The 18694-nt window shown below is 40.3% G+C and overlaps 1 protein-coding gene across 1 annotated transcript; it reads right to left on the reverse strand.

Annotated features, from left to right (window-relative positions):
• Positions 1–3022: 3022 nt before the first annotated feature.
• Positions 3023–11657, reverse strand: oprd1b (opioid receptor, delta 1b). Its single transcript, XM_056238937.1, has 3 exons — positions 11191–11657; positions 5135–5487; positions 3023–4005 (listed from the first exon to the last, which is right to left on the reverse strand). Exons 1-3 carry the CDS (start codon positions 11427–11429, stop codon positions 3473–3475), a joined length of 1125 nt encoding a protein of 374 aa, XP_056094912.1. The 5' UTR covers positions 11430–11657; the 3' UTR covers positions 3023–3472.
• Between the last annotated feature and the right edge of the window lie 7037 nt (positions 11658–18694).

Genomic DNA, 18694 nt, shown 5'->3' on the forward strand with positions numbered 1-18694 from the left:
GTTCAGAATCAGATCTCCGCCTTGTAAACGCGCCTAATTAATGTCATTAACATATAAACTATCAGTATCACCAATCAAAGTCCAAATCCTTTACTTGAGAATGGCGAGTGGCAATAATTGCTTAAAGGGGGCTTATTACGCACCCTTTTACAAGATGTAAAATAAGTCTCTGATGTCCCCAGAGTTTCTATGTGAAGTTTCAGCTCAAAATACCCCACAGATCATTTTTATAGCATTGAAGCTTCACTTCAGAAGGCCTTTATTAACCCCCCGGGGCTGTGTGAATCACTTTTATGATGGATAGATGGACTTCAAAACAGAAACAACAATTCACTGCCATTATAAAGCTTGGAAGAGCCAGGACATTTATATATATATATATAGCCTATAGGCCTAACTCTTGATTGTATTCGTCTAAAAGAAGAATGGCATATACAAGGATGACTTGAGGGTGAGTAAATCATGGGCTTATTTTTATTTTTGGGTGAACTATCCCTTTAAAATTGTCACTTTTTGGGGGTGAGCAAAATCGGACTGTTTTTATGTGTGTCCCTTTAAATGGAAATGAGCTGGTACGGCCCCCTTTCAAGAAGAGGGCGTAGCTTCAAGAACTCATGTAACAACAAAACAGGACAATCTCTCGCACTGAAAATGTCAAAAGTTGTCAGTAGTGGTGTTCAGCCTCGAACCGGAGTCGGACAATAATGTCTCCTGAGCCATGAATATATGCTGCATGAGTTTATTGTATATCACACAAAAGATGAAGCATCTGTTTTCACCTGCAGAAAATCACCATAAGAGTTGAATAAAACGCAATACAAGTAGTGCGCATTAAATTCTTACCCATAAACTCTCTCTCCCTTGCATTATCATCAACATACACAGCGAATTACACAAAACAACTCGTTACAACTAACAGTAAACAAATATATACAGACCTTATGCCTTTTCGAGGGGTGCTCAATAAACTGGTAAACTTTACATACGTAAAACAACTCAGATGAACTGTAATAAAGTATTTGCTCTCCCTTTCATTACTGCTGTAACCAGTATGGCTCCGGAGACTGGATCACCAACAGTTGGTACTGACAGAGTACTCCTCGCTCAGGGCAGGTCTATGCTAATACGGCAGAGTCTGTCAGCAGCCGTGGGCGGGGCCTGTACAAAGTGACATCACTTTGCCCAGAATCTGCGAACGGTGTGTTCTGAGACACTGCTTATGATTTATGGGGATTAATTAAAAGGAGTGGGTGGATTTGTATCCATAGTGGTTGTTTACGCCAAAGTCCCTGTCAAGGAAAATCTGTTCTCTCTGCGGCCATGTTTGCAACGCCTCCGGGCAGCTATTTCGGGCATCTAGGACCAAGTCCTATCTATTTGAATGGGGGAATCCTGAAATCTCAAAAACTGCTTGCTGACCTCGACTAAATAACATATTTTAAACAGCAACAAAATATGACATGAACTGTCCCATAAATGTTGTTTCTTATGCTCAAATAGCATTAGAAAAAAGCATATTTTTCAGGCTAGACCAGCCATTGCGCTTGTGCAGTCCTAAGCGTGAGTCTCAAGTGGGAACCGGAGCTTCTAACCACAGTAATGATGTAATGACTTTACCAATCAGTGATTGGCTTTTTTTCTTAGAAGGTGGGATGTATTTCGCCATATTGCGTGTTGCAGTTTCTCCCATTTATAAGTAATAGGAGTGAACCGTATTTGGTTTACACACACTGCCAACACACATTTATGTTCAAACACTGTGTAAAAGTGAATTTTGCATAATAGGTCATCTTTACATTTTCAAATATCTACAGTTCTCAGACTCTCTGCCACGAGGGAAAGTGCGTACGTCTGCTCAGACCCTGACAATTGGTGCTAAGCACTTTTCCACATCAAATGCCTTTTTTTGGCGTGGATTTTAGCATACGCACACTCGAAGGCCCCTAGCTACTTTACTCAAAGCACTTATCCCAATATATTTTAAAATGGGGTCTATAGGTTGTCTGCTGAAGAGGTTATGTAAAAGTGATTGAGTCTCCAACCTTTACAAGTACCTGCGGAAAAACAGCTTTTTTAGGGCTTTTGTGTTTTATTTTTACCAAACAAAATTTAAATCTTTAAAACAGCATAAAGAGTCACAAGCTTATCATTCAATATACAAGATGATGAATGTAGATTTTAGATACTAAGGCACACTCATCATGTGGGAAGTGAAAATTGTTAAGATAAAGGTTATTTTTCCCAACACCCATGCAATCTACAGAAAAATGTTAATAGGCTACTTTAGCTTTCACGCTGACAGTTCAGACAATTGGTGACGTCTAATTGCCATGCATCCATAACAAATTGATTCATGAGGAAATATGCAACAGTTTCGCAAAAGTACATACAGGTTCTACAGAAAAGAAATACTCACTGCTAATACATAAACACATTCCTGACTGGAAAAAAGTTTGTTTATAACAGCTCAAGAAACTAAACTCTCCTTTTACAGCAAAGCTGACATTTAGAATAAGACGCTAATATCCCAAAATAAATCGTTAGATGTGGATTTGAAGAAGGTCAAAAAACAGCCATTCTGCACTAATAGCAATGAAATGCGAGAATTGTTGCAATAAATACTTCATAACAAATAACTAAGAAGAAAATATCTATGTGATAGGCTCAGAATATGTCTAAACGCTGTACACTTCTTAGTCAAAGGTTATCAAACACCTTCACTAGTAGCACAACATTACACCTTATCAAGCACCATGAAATGAACATTGTGTCAAGAGTTTATGTGACAGTGTATTTTAACAGCGATCCTGAAGAAAGTATTCTGTCATCCATGCAAAACTTTCTTGCAAACCATGAAATTTTGGTCCATTCTCTGTATCCGACACATCTCTTTCTCCATATATCTTTATCCTCAGATTTAATGAAATCCTTTCATTATGGAGTGGAAAAAGACTTCTGTACATTTTCATTGTTCTGTGAAAAGTGATCATTTTTGTCTCTTTAAATAATACTTCCATATTTTGTTGTTTGAGAAACTGAATTTGTGTATTCAGTACATCGTTTGGCCCCTGTAATAATGTATTTCAGTAACAAGATCCCACAAATCCCAGGGAAATGCATTCACTTTTATTTAAAAATCCAATTACGGGAGTCCACTTTGATGGCTCATATACCACTAATGAATGCAGATTTCCTATTGACCATTCCAATGCCACATTTTTTATGTTTTTTCCACTGCATGAGTAGAATCTTGATGGTTCAAATGGTCTCATTTCCTCACTTTGGAAAACATTTAGCAGATTATTTTCCCACAAACGAACCAGCATTTTGCCTTTCTGTATATAAGCTTGTCGCCAACTTTTATTAACCTCAGAAAAGTTTAAAACTCAGTGGTGGAGATCTGGGTGACCTCAGACTGCAGGTCTTTCTGTGTCCTTGGTTGCGTACCAGGAGGCATCTGGTCCAGGTCTAGTCATGTGGGCTGCTTCATTGAATCAGACTTGGCGCACACTGAGATGGGCTCTCTCGTGGCCCTACGAGCTCTGGAAAAGCTGCTGTGCTTCATGCGAGAACGAAAGGGCACGCAGAATTCTCTGAAGCACCTCTTGAAGTTTTCATCCAGGAATGCGTACAAGACCGGGTTGAGACTGCTGTTCATGTAGCCAAGAGCAATACACAGGTGCCAGCAGGTGGCAACGAGCAGATTCTTGTTGTTGATCTCCACCACAGTCCTGACGATGATGAAGATATGGATAGGGGTCCAGCAGATGATGAAGGCTGCCACCACCACCAATACCATGCGGGTAATACGCCGGAGGTTCCTGTCCTTCTCTTTGGAGCCGGACAACAAGCGCACACTCTTAAGGCGAAAGATCATTAGGCCGTAACAGATGGTGATGACCAAGACGGGAACCACAAAGGCAAAAATGAAAACACAGATCTTGGTCACAGTATCCCAATACTGCAGATTTGAGTCTGGGAATTTCAACATGCAGACCGTTTTGCCTGGGGAGAATATATATGTAAAGAAAAAGATAAGAAGATTGGTTAATTCTAAAGTAATTTCTTGGATTAAATTTACTGATCAGTTGTTTTGTAATTCCCTAACTATTCATTTTTTATTTACAACAGTTATTTCCCATCTTTGAATCGGATTGGCCAAGCACTGAAATACATTAGTATATGCAAGCTATATTATTACGTTAGGTGACGACAAGTGACTCCCTGTGTCAGAATATGCCTACTTTCCTACTATATAGGGAATAGGCAAAAATATTATAAAGTGCATATCTGATAGATGCTTTACTATCCCATGAGGCCATGGGAGAGGAGCTGTGAATGGCAGTGAAGCAACGCAACTGACACTGGCAGGTCACATGATTTTGACAACATGAAGAATAGTTTGTTCATACTACTACTCATACTATACTTCGCGGCCGTTAAAACAGTATTACTATATAGTATGAATATGGGTAGTAGTATGAACAAACTATTCTTCATGTTGTCAAAATCATGTGACCTGCCAGTGTCAGTTGCGTTGCTTCACTACCATTCACAGCTCCTCTCCCATGGACTCATGGGATAGTAAAGCATCTATCAGATATGCACGTTATAATCTTTTTGCCTTCCCTATATAGTAGGGAAGTAGGCATATTCTGACACTGGCAGGTCACATGATTTTGACAACATGAAGAATAGTTTGTGATAAAATGGCCGCGAATTATGTTTCAAACCAAGTATGGAACCTAACAGTTTCAGTTTCGGTGCATCAGTCATTGAATTCAACCAACCGATTATTTAAAAACACTGATTTCTTCAGAACCCGAAACTAGCAATTGTCTTTATGAGCAAGCGTTAAATCATTCGTTCAACTGATTTGTATAAAAATAATGATTCATCCACAGCAAAACTGTGTATTGCTCAGAGAGCGTTAACTAATTCAGCATGGTTTTGTTAATACCGAATTTGTTAGCAGAGCAAAAATAGACAAACGGTAGTTTGACAAAATAGACAAAATAGGTACGGTAACTAGCAATTTTGGATCTAAAATATAAGTTACTCAAAATTAACATCTAGTTTATTGTGCTATAAAATCAAATACTTCTGTATTTTCCCCCACTCACTTTGTTCTCACCTTTATCTGTCACTGTAACGGCCATATACATGACTGGGATGCCAACAGCAGAGGAGAGAATCCATATGCAGATGTTGATGATCTTTGCTTTGACAGGCGTGCGGAAGTCCAGGGCTCTCACTGGATGGCACACGGCAATGTAACGGTCCACACTCATCATCGTCAATGTGAAAATACTGGTAAACATGTTGTAGTAGTCAATAGCCAAGACCACTTTGCACAACAGCTCACCGAATGGCCAGGTGCCCATGAGGTATTTGGCACTCTGGAAGGGCAGAGTACTGGTGGCTAATGCATCGGCCAAAGCCAGATTAAAGATGTAAATGTTGGTAGCTGTCTTCATCTTTGTGTACCTGTTGAAGAAAAAAGAGCAAAAGTCAGCCTGAGAGAATCAGCTACACAAGCACTTCATAGTTTTTGAATGTCGATCAGCTGCACCTGGGTTTGCAATGATGATATGAACATTCAAGAATTCAGATGCAGATGAATGATGAATTGGATGTGCTGATTGTACATGATTTGAGGCTCTTCTCGCTTTTGCCCTTTTCATTATAAATATGAGATGATTAACATGAGCACATATTTCCATTCGTGGTGGATCATCATTTAACACCCTTCTAAACTGTATTCAACGTTTACTCCAATAATTAAAACATTAACATTAAAAACATTAAAATAACTTCTTATAATATATAATTATTATTATTATTATTATAGGCTATAATGGCTAAACGGCTATGTCTATGGAGAAATAGTGAAAATGTGTAGTTACAACATCTACCAGCAGGGGCTAACAACATGCTTTCATAAAATTAAGGTGTCTCAATAGTCTCTCTGTGATATCGTACAATAATCAGCTCATAATTTTCTCTGTATTTTTTAAATTAATAATGGGCTGATAAATGATGGGGTTGTCTATAAAAGGATGCAAATAGTTACTAAAGAAAAGATCAATGCCAAAGGCAAAAAGTGTAATCCATTGATTATCCTCTCTTTGGGATTTGTCTGGAGCCCACACAGTGATCTCTTTTGAGGACTTGACATTTGAAGTCTCATAGCGTTGAAGAGAGAATACAGCACATCCATTAGTGACACTACAGTTTTTTCCTCTCTTTGTACATGGCTACACGTGTAGTGTGATAAATAAATCCATTATTATAAGTTCCATTAAGTCTTTTGTACTGAGTGCATAACATGTTTTGTTGTATATCCATGACTCATGTTTGCATCTCTTATTTCACACTGGTCCCTAATTCATAAGGAAATACTGGTTTGCTATGCTAAATTTGTAGCATTGCCATCAATCACGTTTTTCATGCTCATCAGGGAACATATTTCTGCAACAGGCCTTGTTGTTTAGAGGTAGTGCCATTATATTGACCTCTGAATGGTGTGTGTGTGAGTGTATATAGCTAGAGAAGCAAATAGTTTTGTGTTGCTGTTGTTGTTTTAATCAAAAACCTTAATACATTTGTTTCTGCTGTTTCGTCTTTTAAGGACACTTAGTTCCCTTTCGTTGTCACTCCGAGTTACGTCGGATGACGACGAATGGGATTTCGCTTAGAAAGCCTATCGACTTCGAGTATTAAAAAATGAGCCAATGGCAAAGAAATGCCATGGGTCTGCGGAATTTGCATGGCGCAACTCCGCCCCACCTCGTGGGTATAAAAGGAGGACGCCAGCAATATGCAGGTATGTTTTCGCTTCGGAGCCAAGAGTTTATCTTCACTCCACAGCCATTTCTGACTTCACTCTACGAGACGAGCGACTCTCCGGTGTTGGTGTGACGGCGATCTCCAGCGAGTTCACACTGCCTGCTGATTTGTGCAGTGATCTGCCTGAGTGTGTTTCTCCCTGCTCGCTTCAGCATCTGCAGAGTTTTTCCTCTCACAAAAGAGCTTGCACGCTTGCACGCGATCTTTTTAAAGACGGCTCGCCCGTCCATTTCTGGTTGCGGTCGATTCATTTCTGACTCTGATGGGCACATTCTCTGCTCTGCGTGTTTGGGCATTGATCACGCTAGAGCAGCGTTTGTGGATGACTCATGTTCTCTCTGCGGGAACATGAGCATCGCGTCATTACGGTCGAGACTCAATAATCTCGTTAGAGAGAGAGTCCCCTCATCCACACCCCGATCTACACCCTCCACGAGAGGTGGTACTTCGGCTGGTGGCCAGGGTGACCTGGGGGTGAGGGTGTGGAACAAAACACCGACTGTTTGTCCGCGGACCACGCCCCCCTCTTCAGTGACGCAACCCGCGAGTGTTCAGGGGATTCCCCCGGGTCTATTTACGGATGCCCCGCGGGTTTCCCTTGACGCTCCAGAATCGGATCTGTTGTCCATCGCAGCATCACAGGGCGGACTAGAATATTCAGGAAGTGAAGATTCGATAGTGCTGCCACCTTCGGGTGTGCATATGGCATTTGTCAAGTCAGATCCTGAGATGACGGCCATGCTTACCCTCGTCGGCATCCAACCCCAATACCTTTCTTCCCGGATGTGCATGAGGAGATCTCGAAATCCTGGAAGACCCCCATGTCTTTCCACGATCCCTCGTTGATCTCCTCCGCTTTTCCCCCCATCGACGGGGCCGCTGCCCATGGGTACACTGGGGTTCCCCCGGTTGAACGCTCTGTTGCGATGCTACTGTGTCCTCAGAGTGCTTCTTCTCGGCGCGACCCTGAGCACCCCTCCGAAGCCTGTAGTTTTTCGTCTATGCTTGTGGCGAAATCCTATAGTGCCGCAGGACAGGCAGCCGCCTCACTGCATGCCTTGGCCATTCTGCTGGTCTACCAGGCCCAGATGCTCAGGGATATGCACGAGGGCAGAACTGACCCAGGGCTCTCTAATGAGCTGCGCGCTGCCCCTGACCTTGCTCTCCGAGCGACGAAAGTGGCCGCACGAGGAAAAAACACACACAAGAGAGGAACAAACACAAGAGAGGAACACACACAAGAGAGGAACAAACAAAAAAGAGGAACAAACAAACACCAGGTGGGTCAGATGATGTCCACCAATGTGGTCCAGGAGCGACACCTGTGGCTGAACCTGGCTGATGTGCGGGGTGCTGACCGGACTCGTCTGCTCGACACCCCATATCCCAGGCCGGCCTCTTCGGTGGTGTGGTTGAGGACTTTGCCCAACAGTTCTCAACTCCCCAGGAGCAGACTGAGGCTTCCCAATATATTCTGCCCCGCCGGCCCGCTGCTGCCCCGCCGTCGGCTCAGATCCCTCAGTCTGCCCACCGCCTGAGAAGCCCGTCTCAGAAGCGCCGCTTAGCCCGCCGTTTAGCGGGGGCGGGGCTGGAGAGGGCTGTGGCGCTTCTGAGACAGACTTCTCAGAGATGGGACTCAGTTCTTTCCAGGAGGGGGTAGCAGGCCCACTCCTTCCCCCGGCGGAGGGCTGGGGAAGAATCCTCTTTTCTCAGAAAGAACTGACTCTCCCGTCGTCCGAGCACAGAGTTCTCGGACGACACGGTGCGCCGCCCCCGGGCCCTGCACCCCTCGTCCTCCTCTGTCTCAGAGTCGGATGACAGTGTGTGCCGTCCCCGGACCGTACCGCTCTCATCCCCCTCTGTCGCCAGACCCCTGGCAGAGCAGGCCCCCGCGGAACACTGGTCCTTCCCTGGCCTCCTCTGTCAGGGCGCGGTTGATGACCTTGCCTCCACACAGGGCCGGTATGCCGTCCACGTCCGGGCCGGTCACTCCGCTTCGCTGCCCCACCGAGGGGACGTCTGTGGTTCGCATGACCCCGCTGGTGCAGTTCTTGAGAGCCTGGTTAGAGCTTCCCCATCTCTCCCGCTGGGTCGCACAAACTATCAGGCTCGGCTACGCGATTCAGTTCGCGCGGTCTCCTCCCTGCTTCAGGGGAGTCCGCTTCACTATGGTCGGTGGCAATCAGGGAGGACGAGGAGCAGGTCATTCTGGTCGCGCCGCACTGGCCCATCCAGACCTGGTTCTCCAACTTGTACTCCTCGCGACAGCACCTCCCTGGCCAATTCCTCTGAGGAAGGATCTCCTTTCTCAGGGACGGGGCACCCTAAGCCTCAGGGCTGGCATTAATTGCATATTCTCTGAGATATGAGATATGCTCCCCACTGTACCTTGGTATTACTGTGCTAAATAGGAGTCCTTCGTCCGTGCTAGTCTCACGACAGGGATCTCAGATTTACGCAGGGCACTGGAAGACAGCTGGAAGGTGGCGTGATTAGACTGGTAACCCCATTTGTCGTCATTTGACATAACTCGGAGTGACAACAAAAGGGAACGTCTTGGTTACGTATGTAACCCTCATCCCTGAGCAGGGAATGGAGACGTTACGTCTGCCTGCCACTTCCGCTGTACCACGGGGATCGCCTGAGCTCAGTCTTGGCTCCTCAGCGAAGAAAGATATCTGCATATTGCCGGCGTCCTCCTTTTATACCCACGAGGTGGGGCGGAGTTGCACCATGAAAATTCCGCAGACCCATGGCATTTCTTTGCCATTGGCTCGTTTTTTTATACTCGAAGTCGATAGGCTTTCTAAGCGAAACCCCATTCGTCGTCATCCGACGTAACGTCTCCGTTCCCTACTCAGGGAACGAGGGTTACATACGTAACCGAGACGATATTTTTACTGGGAAACCGGACAAAAATATCATTTATATATCAAATATCAGCTTTTTGGTGCAGTGTGAGAAATAATGGATTAAAACGAGGGGAAAACTTTGATGTAGATGCAATCTAAAATGCATTCATATCAAGTTCTCCGTATGCAATTGAAACTTCAGGGGGAATTATTAATGAGTTCTTTTCACACCAAACTTCCTATTGTACAGGTTTATCCTTCCAGGCTGTAGTGTCTGATACACTATAATATTCTCTTCTGCTACATTTTTTTTTATGTCTCCTCAAAGGTAGGCAATCCAGAGATTCCGAATATGATTAGTCCATTCAGACTTTCCCTCCGGCAATGGCTTTGCACTCTTGAATATATGTGCTGTGAATAGATAGAAAGATCTGAACCACTTACATGCCAAAGGCTCTATTTATATTCAAATTCTTTTTGGTTCACTTCCATTTTCTTTTCTAAATCGAGCTGTAAAATGCATGTTCACTTTAATAGTTAAGTTTAAATGTATCAATGCAATCTAACATAATTTTCCTTGGTTAAACATTTTTTTTTTCTTTTTTTTTCGGAGTTCCTATTCTGTTAATTTCCTTACAGCGTTCTAATGCTTATTTCATATTTGGAATGCCTGAAAGGTACTATAAATAGAATGCTTTATGTGTTCGTTTAAAGGAACTCTGATTAGTTGATTAGAACCTATAGGCATTTTAAAGGTGCCTCAAAAGACCCTAGTCAGGGTAGAAGAGTTTTGGCAGGCATGAAAACAAGGTGAGCGATATAAGTAGTGTGTTAAAAAATGTTAGTGTTTAGGGTTCTTACAGGAACTTATGGGTTTAATTTTTAAAAAGTTTCTTAAACTTTTAGAAAGGGTGCTTAGAGGTTCTACATTGGCCATTGGGCTTGCCTGGTGGTGATCTGAAATGTTGCCTGGAGTATCTTTTTATTTTACAGTGATAAAACAAGACACTTCAAGAGGAATTGTGATTAATTTTTAGCTTAATATGAAGCCTTTTGTGCGATATATATATTATATATTATATATATTATATAAGAAACCCACCCGACTTTGTGGTCAAAACCTCAATATAAGGGAACTCTCCACCCTCAGATGAGCACATCACAAAAATCTACTCCTCATCTTTGTCTTTCATCTTCTCCCACTTGATCAGATTCCAGTCAAAACTCCCATGCCCAAGACATTCTCTGTAGGCTACATGCTATATATTTCCTGGGTTCAAATAGGTGACGCTAATTACGTTTATCTTTCTCTTTAGACTTTGTGCACTTATTGTACAGAAAACCAACCAGCAGAGTTTAAGCTAAGAGGCATTTCTCGGTAGCTATTAATGTCAAGAGTGGTTCATTAAATAATGACTGATTATCCCAGTTGCAGAGACTTTTGAAGTAGGCTATAAAGGATATTCATTGAATAAACTAGTTATCTTACCTGACCACACCGTACATAACCAGAATATTTCCAAACAATCCCACCACGCATATGACTGAGTACAGCGCAGTGATGCACACAGCGATAGCGACCGCACTGCTGCCTCTCACCGCCTTCGGCTCGCTGCCCTCGCTCCAGTTGGACTGAAGTCCCGCTGGTTCCTCCATAAAGCTCGAGTTGTGGAGAATTGAATGATACTGTTCGAGAAAATCATTAACAGTTACTGTTGGAGGCTCCATTATGCGCTTCCCTTGTATAATGCCAAACGTATTCTAATGCGACTCAAAAACGGGAAGAATATAAACATATATCGTTATTCTAAAAGGTATAGAAAGATATAGAACAGTAGCTATAAGGACATCAACTCCACTGGTCACTTTACGCAGCCTTCCTTTTCTCTTCTCCTCTGCTCGCGAGCGCACTCGACTTCCAACTGCGCGTGCTGCTGTGCATGCGCTCGTACTTTCTCCCGAACTACAAACCATGTGCATGCATAGTGGAACACAATGAAAATCTGCGCCCACACACAAAAGTGTCACTCGACATACTGTAAACAAACATCCACTATAGCTATGCTATTTACTATTATTTCTTATATGGTTCCACTCTCTTAGAAAAAAAGGTTGAATTGGGGTTCTAATGAATGCATAATGCTTACATGTTTAACATTATTTAAAATTTTCAAGTGATAAAGTATGTTTACACGTGTTCAATTCATAACTTTTAATCAAAATCAAAATAGTTAATTAAAATGTATTATAACTAAATTTCTGTAGTATATAAAGCACCTATTTTTCTTCTAGTTCAGGTAAAGAGATAAATACATTTTTGTGGAAATCTGTGCCACATAAAGGCTATAATTTGGGGGCTTATAAGTTCTTGGCCTTGCTGCTTTGAGGTGATACATTTGTCAAGATTGTGATTCTGTCGAGCACTGCTCTTGGCTTCATTTCATGAAAAACAGGGCACCATCTGGAGGCTTTGTATTTAAGTCAAGCTGTTACAGCATGTTGTTTTGGTACCTCTTAAGACATTATTGAGTTCATTCAACTTGCCAGAATTCTACATGTACTTTTATATTAATTCAACTCATTCTACATCAATGCATAATACATGTCACATCCCTCATAAATGACTTACAGTACATGTGCTAGGAGGCATAATATTTAAGTTTGACCCTCATGGGTAAATTTGCAATTAGCACACATTTTGATAATGGAATCCTGTTCAACTGATTACATGATTAGTTAAATCAAAAAAGATTCTTCACCATTCTGTGGCTTCTAATCGCAGCGGTTATGCGGAAATGAAATTATATAACAGAGAATCAATTTCAAGCACTTGACAATATCCTCCCTGCATGGCTCTGGCTCTCTACTGTTGCAACATTGTGCTTTTTATCTAAAATTTATGATGAGCGATGTTAAAAGTTACCTTTTGTATACGCTTTGTATCACTCAGGAAACAGGATGATTTCTCTAGGGCTTGTTAAAAGAACAGATCAAACAAACAGAGATAAACAAAATAACAGAGTGCTGTTTTTATAATAAAATGTTATGCAACGCTTTCACACAGAACAGAAATCTTCCATGATTTAAAAAGACTAAATGTGCTTGAAGATTTCTTTCGAGTGAATTATCTGGTTTCTTAGTGCCATGAGCATGTTCTAATGAGAGTGAAATTACATTTGACTTGCATGACATTAGTATAAATGAATGAATCTGTATAATGGATGTTAGACAGTGAATTTCAGAGCAACCACAAGCTTACATCTTCTGCACTCAGTCTGTTTTGTTTCATAGGTCACCATTTTAGCTGGCCAGTAGACATTTAAACTGAGAGAGCATCTGTTGTTACAGATGGCTCGATAAATATGACTTGCTGAGAGAGATTGGATCATTAACTTGCAGACCATTCCAGTTGTCCCCAGACAAAATATTTCTGGAAGTTCTCAGTACACAGCCACCATTTTTTACTCCTTTTCTATGATTTAAGAGTTACCAGTTCTACCTGTGATTTATGTCGGGTTTGTCCGAGACCAGATGCTAAGCTTGGCCACTTTGAAGTCTTCTTCAGATTGAAGTCTGCTTTAGCCTGACAGGTCCAAGAGCCAGATGCACACATTAAACCATCTGATCTTTAGCCAAACCGTCGTTTAGTTGTGACTGAACTGACCATATGCCATTTAGAGAAAAATAGGATGGAATATTGGCAAAATAAAATCCTGAGCCTTTTTATATTTTTAAAAATTGTCGACGAGAGAATGAGAAATGTTTCTTGATCTTCAGACTGATGATGTGATGTCTAGCCACAAAAATTGAAGCTTTGCCAAGAAAAAAAGATGAGTGTGAAAAAACAATCAAAATGTTAAAGTTTTATTTCCAATATAATACTGTCTCTTACTTTAAGTTTTAATAAACATAAGTAACCACTAGATCAAATAATACATACAGGAAAAAACAGAATAATTAACATAACAATCATAGCCAATGTTGACACAGGAATTAATGCATGTATGCAAATCTGAGGGAAATGCTTAATGCAGGTTCTCAACCAACAAATTTGTAATTGCAGCTATATTGCTCACTGGTTTGAATGGTCACAGGTCATTTCAAGTGGCTTTGGATCAGCACTTGATAATAATAATCTGATTAGTTATTCTTTCTTTAAAATTCAGGCCTCAATAAAGCTATTTACATTTGGAGTGATTACAGGATATTAAGCAGAGTACATACATAATGGTTTTTATTTACCCATATCTGCTGTTAAATATTTTCTTTGAAGTGGTTAAACGGATCATGTAATGCTCAAATATTACGTATTGGATTGTTATGAAGCCTCAGTTCGCCTAAGAATCAGTGCATGATAAGATGGCTGGTTTGCTTAATTATCATTAATGTGAAGGACAGAACAGCCACGAATGCCATTAGCATCTAATCAGTGTTTCTGCCTCTTGTCATCAACAGAACTGATGAATTCAAGCCAGTGGGAATCTAGAGTGAAACATTTCTACTGTTTACTGGGATGTTCATTTAAATAAAATAAAAAAACTTTATAAGTTTGTTTTTGTTAAAAAAAACAATAAAATAAAAAAACACCTGTCTACCTGTTCTAGGGATATTGGATTTTGGCCGATATTCGATATGCCGATATTTTCAAACTAATTTTGCACGATACCGATGTATTTGTAGCCTATTTGTAATTTTTTTAAGTCTCTCAGGTTGTTTTAAACCCAAATAAATTTCTTTCTTCTGTTGAAAATAAAAGTTATTTGGAAGAATGTGGCTAACCAAACAGTTGCTGTACTCCAGTGACTTCCATGGTATATTTAAGCAAGAAAGAAATTAATACAGGTTTGGAACAACATTAGAGTGAGTAAATAATGACAGAATTTTTATATCTGGTTGCAGTAGAGCTCTCTTTAAGGACACGCGGCAGCATAATAGATACTGTCTATTTAACAGCTGCACGCGACGTCTCTAATACACGCATTTGACAAGCAGATTTTCTCGGTTTGCTTTCACTTTAGACATAACCAAGTTTGTTTATGTAAACCTTGACAGGCTTTTAGTTCCTGTGAGCGTCGGGTATACGTGCTGAGAAAAGCGCACGTTTGAACAGCGCATCAGCACGTGAATGACATGTTTAGCAAGACTTTGACGCACATGCTAATAATGAACTTTTGTGAATTGCAGTGTCCCGTGAGTGTAACTCTATACCTCTGCGTTTACATGTGATGTGATGTGATGTGATGTGAATGCACGTCGCGTTGTATATAGGCCTAGCATGTTAAGATGAAGGCGCCAGAATTGAACTGATAGAATGCACGATACTATGATTTTTCTTCAAAAGCAGATCGTGGAGACATTTTAATCGTCCACGATCAAAAACCGTGATTATCGCACACCCCTAGTTTGAAGTTAAGTTCACGGTCGTCACGTGGGCATGGTCACACTACCCTATCGGCAAGGCTCATCGGCAGTAATATTCATATCTCTGCCGATGCCGATGATGGTCATTTTAAGCTTTTATCGGCCGATACCGATGTTGTCCCGATATCATCGTGCATTCCTAACCTGTTCCTTTCTTCATTGTTTTTTTCCTCCAAGAACAACATCCTTGGCTAAAAGGCATATTGTCTGTTGTTAGCATTCTATTCACAATTATAGTTTACAAGGCTGCAATGCATGTCAAAATAATACGTAACATGTACTCCCCATTTTTGACCATTTGTATTTGCATCATGGACTGCAAGTTTTAGTTTTGTTATTGTTTCTTCCAAATTGATTTTCCTTGGAAAATATGTACATAATATGAGCAGCGGTAAAGTTTGATGGGTCTTTTTTTGTTTTTTGAGGGGCTGGTGGATTAGATCACGGGTGACTGGTGGATTAGATTGATGAGAGTAGCCAGCGGGGACTAAATAGCCTTCTGCCCACATATTGGAACAGATCTTCTGGCAGCCATCAACACTTTGAGACTGAGAAATCTGTCTATCACCTCTCATTTTCATCCAGATCTGACCATCCAGACTATGATGAGCTTCTGCTGTAGAAATACACTCACTCTGCCTTGTCTTTCAAAGGATTTAGATCGGTAATATATAGGCTACACAATACTTATGGAATATATAATATCTTTGTCTTCCAACACTGCCATGAGAATAGTTCTTAAAGGAGAACTCCGGCGCAAAATGAACCTTTGGTCTAATTACACATTGTTACCTAGTCAACCGTTATCTGAGATTTGTTTTCATGATTATCGAATGTAAATAGTTTTATCTCTAAAAACAGTTTAGCCTATAAAGCTAGTATAACGGGCATAGTGTAATGACAAATAAAAATCGCTTGTTAATACCACTAACAAGGCTCAAAATAGCCCCACACTAACACGGTAGCATAATGAGGGTCCCTACCTGCAAACCGAAGCATTGAGAACTTTGTCAGTGTCCAGACAGTTTAATAAGAAGATATTTTAAACATACAGTCAACTTCTCGTATACAGGCACAAGCCATCTTTGAAATACAGTCTTTACCAGTCGATCTACGAACGCCGATCCAAGCCTGCTGTTCGCGCTCACCTTATCACAACTTATAGCTCGTTCACATTCTCACCAGCGCACTTGGATCGGCGTTCGTAGATCAACTGGCAGAGACTGTATTTCAAAGATGGCTCCTGTCTGTATACGCGAAGTTGACTGTATGTTTAAAATATCTTCTTATTAAACTGTCTGGACACTGACAAAGTTCTCAATGCTTCGGTTTGCAGGTAGGGACCCTCATTATGCTACCGTGTTAGTGTGGGGCTATTTTGAGCCTTGTTAGTGGTATTAACAAGCGATTTTTATTTGTCATTACACTATGCCCAATATACTAGCGTTATACTAGCTTTATAGGCTAAACTGTTTTTAGAGATAAAACTATTTACATTCGATAATCATGAAAACAAATCGAAGATAATGGTTGACTAGGTAACAATGTGTAATTAGACCAAAGGTTCATTTTGCGCCGGAGTTCTCCTTTAATAGCTCCAAGCTCCTCTCTATGTGCTTGCAATTCATTGTAACATCCATTGTGAGCTGTTGCATTTCTGATGAATGCATATTGACAATCTACTACATGTGTCATCACTGTTTTGATAAACAAATAATAAATTTTTCCTAAAGAAATTACATTCACATCAAAGCAAGTTAGTCACTCTTAGAATAATAATAATAAAAAATCTTAATTTGGTTCTAAATATAAGGAGAAATGTCTTCAACAATTGCAGAATTCTTTCATGTTTAAAGGGTTAATTTAAATTTGTTTCTGGTGATAAAGGATGTTTACTAGCTGTTTAATTCAAACAAATTTAATTAAAAAATATATTTTTTATTTTATTAAAAATGTATTAAAACAAAATCATTTACAACTTTATTTCAATAGTCCAAATTTTAGGCATGGCACTAAGTAACGTTGCAATTACATGTCAACTAACTCCCATTCATTTGCTACTTCATGTCAACTGACTCTTAGAGTATTAGACTGTTAGTTAGGGGTATAGTAGAATAAGTTGGCATGTAGTTGCAAAGTTACTTATAGTCAGTAGAATGTCTAAAGTGGACCATCAAAATAAAGTGTTATCTGATGATCCCATGATAGGAACCTCTTAAAAGGTTCTATATGAAGGAAGCACCTGTAGTGAATACAATGCAAACAACCTAAATACGTGGAACTCACTTTAGCACTACAACTGCAAATTTCCAAGCAGTTCCTAAAATTGTTATCAAAAAATCTGAATTGGTCACTGTCTTTGAGTGTAACAGCAACTGTATATTGTTCTATTGTAATATATCTTGGTTCTAGCAATATACATTTCAGAAAGCATTCTTGGCTCTGACATATTTTTCTATTCAAGGAGAATTCAGGGGAGGGGGAGTCAACTTATCCTAGAATCCTAGAATCATCACTATAGTGCTTTTCTTTGTTTGCATCTTTTGCACTTGTTTGCAATACAATCGTGAATCATCTCTCAACCGTCTTCTACAGGTCACTAAATTGCCTTTGTAAATACATGTTGATGCTGCTGTAATACATTCAATGCAGTGACAGTTGAAAAGACGCCCATAGAGTCTGCCTGGCAACTCATTCAACAGAGATGTGAGATGTGCATCTTGGGTAGCTGGCTAAATTGTGTTTTTTTTTTTAGTTCTTTCGAGAGCAACTTAGTTCAATTATTTGGATCCTTAAAAAGCACTCTGGTTTGTATTGAATTTCAGTGTCGCCTCTCTCCGGCCAGACTCGAGCATAAGCCTTCACAGTCAAACTCTGACAATTTATTACAATTATTTATAAAAAATAAAAAAATTAATCCCTTAACTGATTTTGAGTTACACAAATGTATTTATCTTCGATTTTAGATGCATCTAGGGAAAACAGGTTTCAATATTTTATAAAGATGAGTGGGCACTAAGAGCAATCATCCACCTCCTAAAGTCATGATGGTTGAAGTCTAATGGAACACATTAGATGTTTGATAGAATGAGTCTTAGTCCTTTGATACCTCTGCAAAAAATGATCCAAGAGGTCCTAATGGATTCTCTCAGTAAAATGTAGTTGTCATGGGAACAGCTGACTCACTTCATCCTCAGCAAGGGGGCTAGAGTTATACAGCTGATTGGTTGTATGTGTGCTATATACAGATTTTGTGGACATATTTTTGTTTTTTTTTAACAGTTTGTTTATTGAAATACTCTGTCACATTTTCCAAATCCAGAGGACATAACCTATCACACAACAGCAGGATTCTCCAGCATTGATTTCCAAACTGTGGCAAGTGATAAATGTACAGCTATTATCGACTGGCTTATATGATAACAACCTGAATGATTGTGCATTATTCAATTATTTTATCATTTTACCTGTAGGCCTAACTATTATCTTAAAGCTTTTGCTATAAGAAAAAAAAAATAGTTACCATGTACAAAACAATTATCCTAACTACAAGATGAAGAACGATATAATTC

Source organism: Rhinichthys klamathensis, unplaced genomic scaffold (genome assembly GCF_029890125.1).
Source record: "Rhinichthys klamathensis goyatoka isolate OS25496 unplaced genomic scaffold, OSU_Roscu_1.1 h1tg000548l_1, whole genome shotgun sequence".
Taxonomy (NCBI): domain Eukaryota; kingdom Metazoa; phylum Chordata; class Actinopteri; order Cypriniformes; family Leuciscidae; genus Rhinichthys; species Rhinichthys klamathensis.

What these genes read in the sequence shown, in the direction of transcription:
- oprd1b (XM_056238937.1), bottom strand. Translation starts at nt 11,429, where the DNA reads ATGGAGCCTCCAACAGTAACTGTTAATGATTTTCTCGAACAGTATCAT. An exon ending in GTTATGTACGGTGTGGTCAG is followed by an intron (nt 5,488 to 11,190) that starts GTAAGATAACTA and finishes TTTCTTCAACAG; the next exon opens with GTACACAAAGATGAAGACAG. An exon ending in CGTTACAGTGACAGATAAAG is followed by an intron (nt 4,006 to 5,134) that starts GTGAGAACAAAG and finishes TATTCTCCCCAG; the next exon opens with GCAAAACGGTCTGCATGTTG.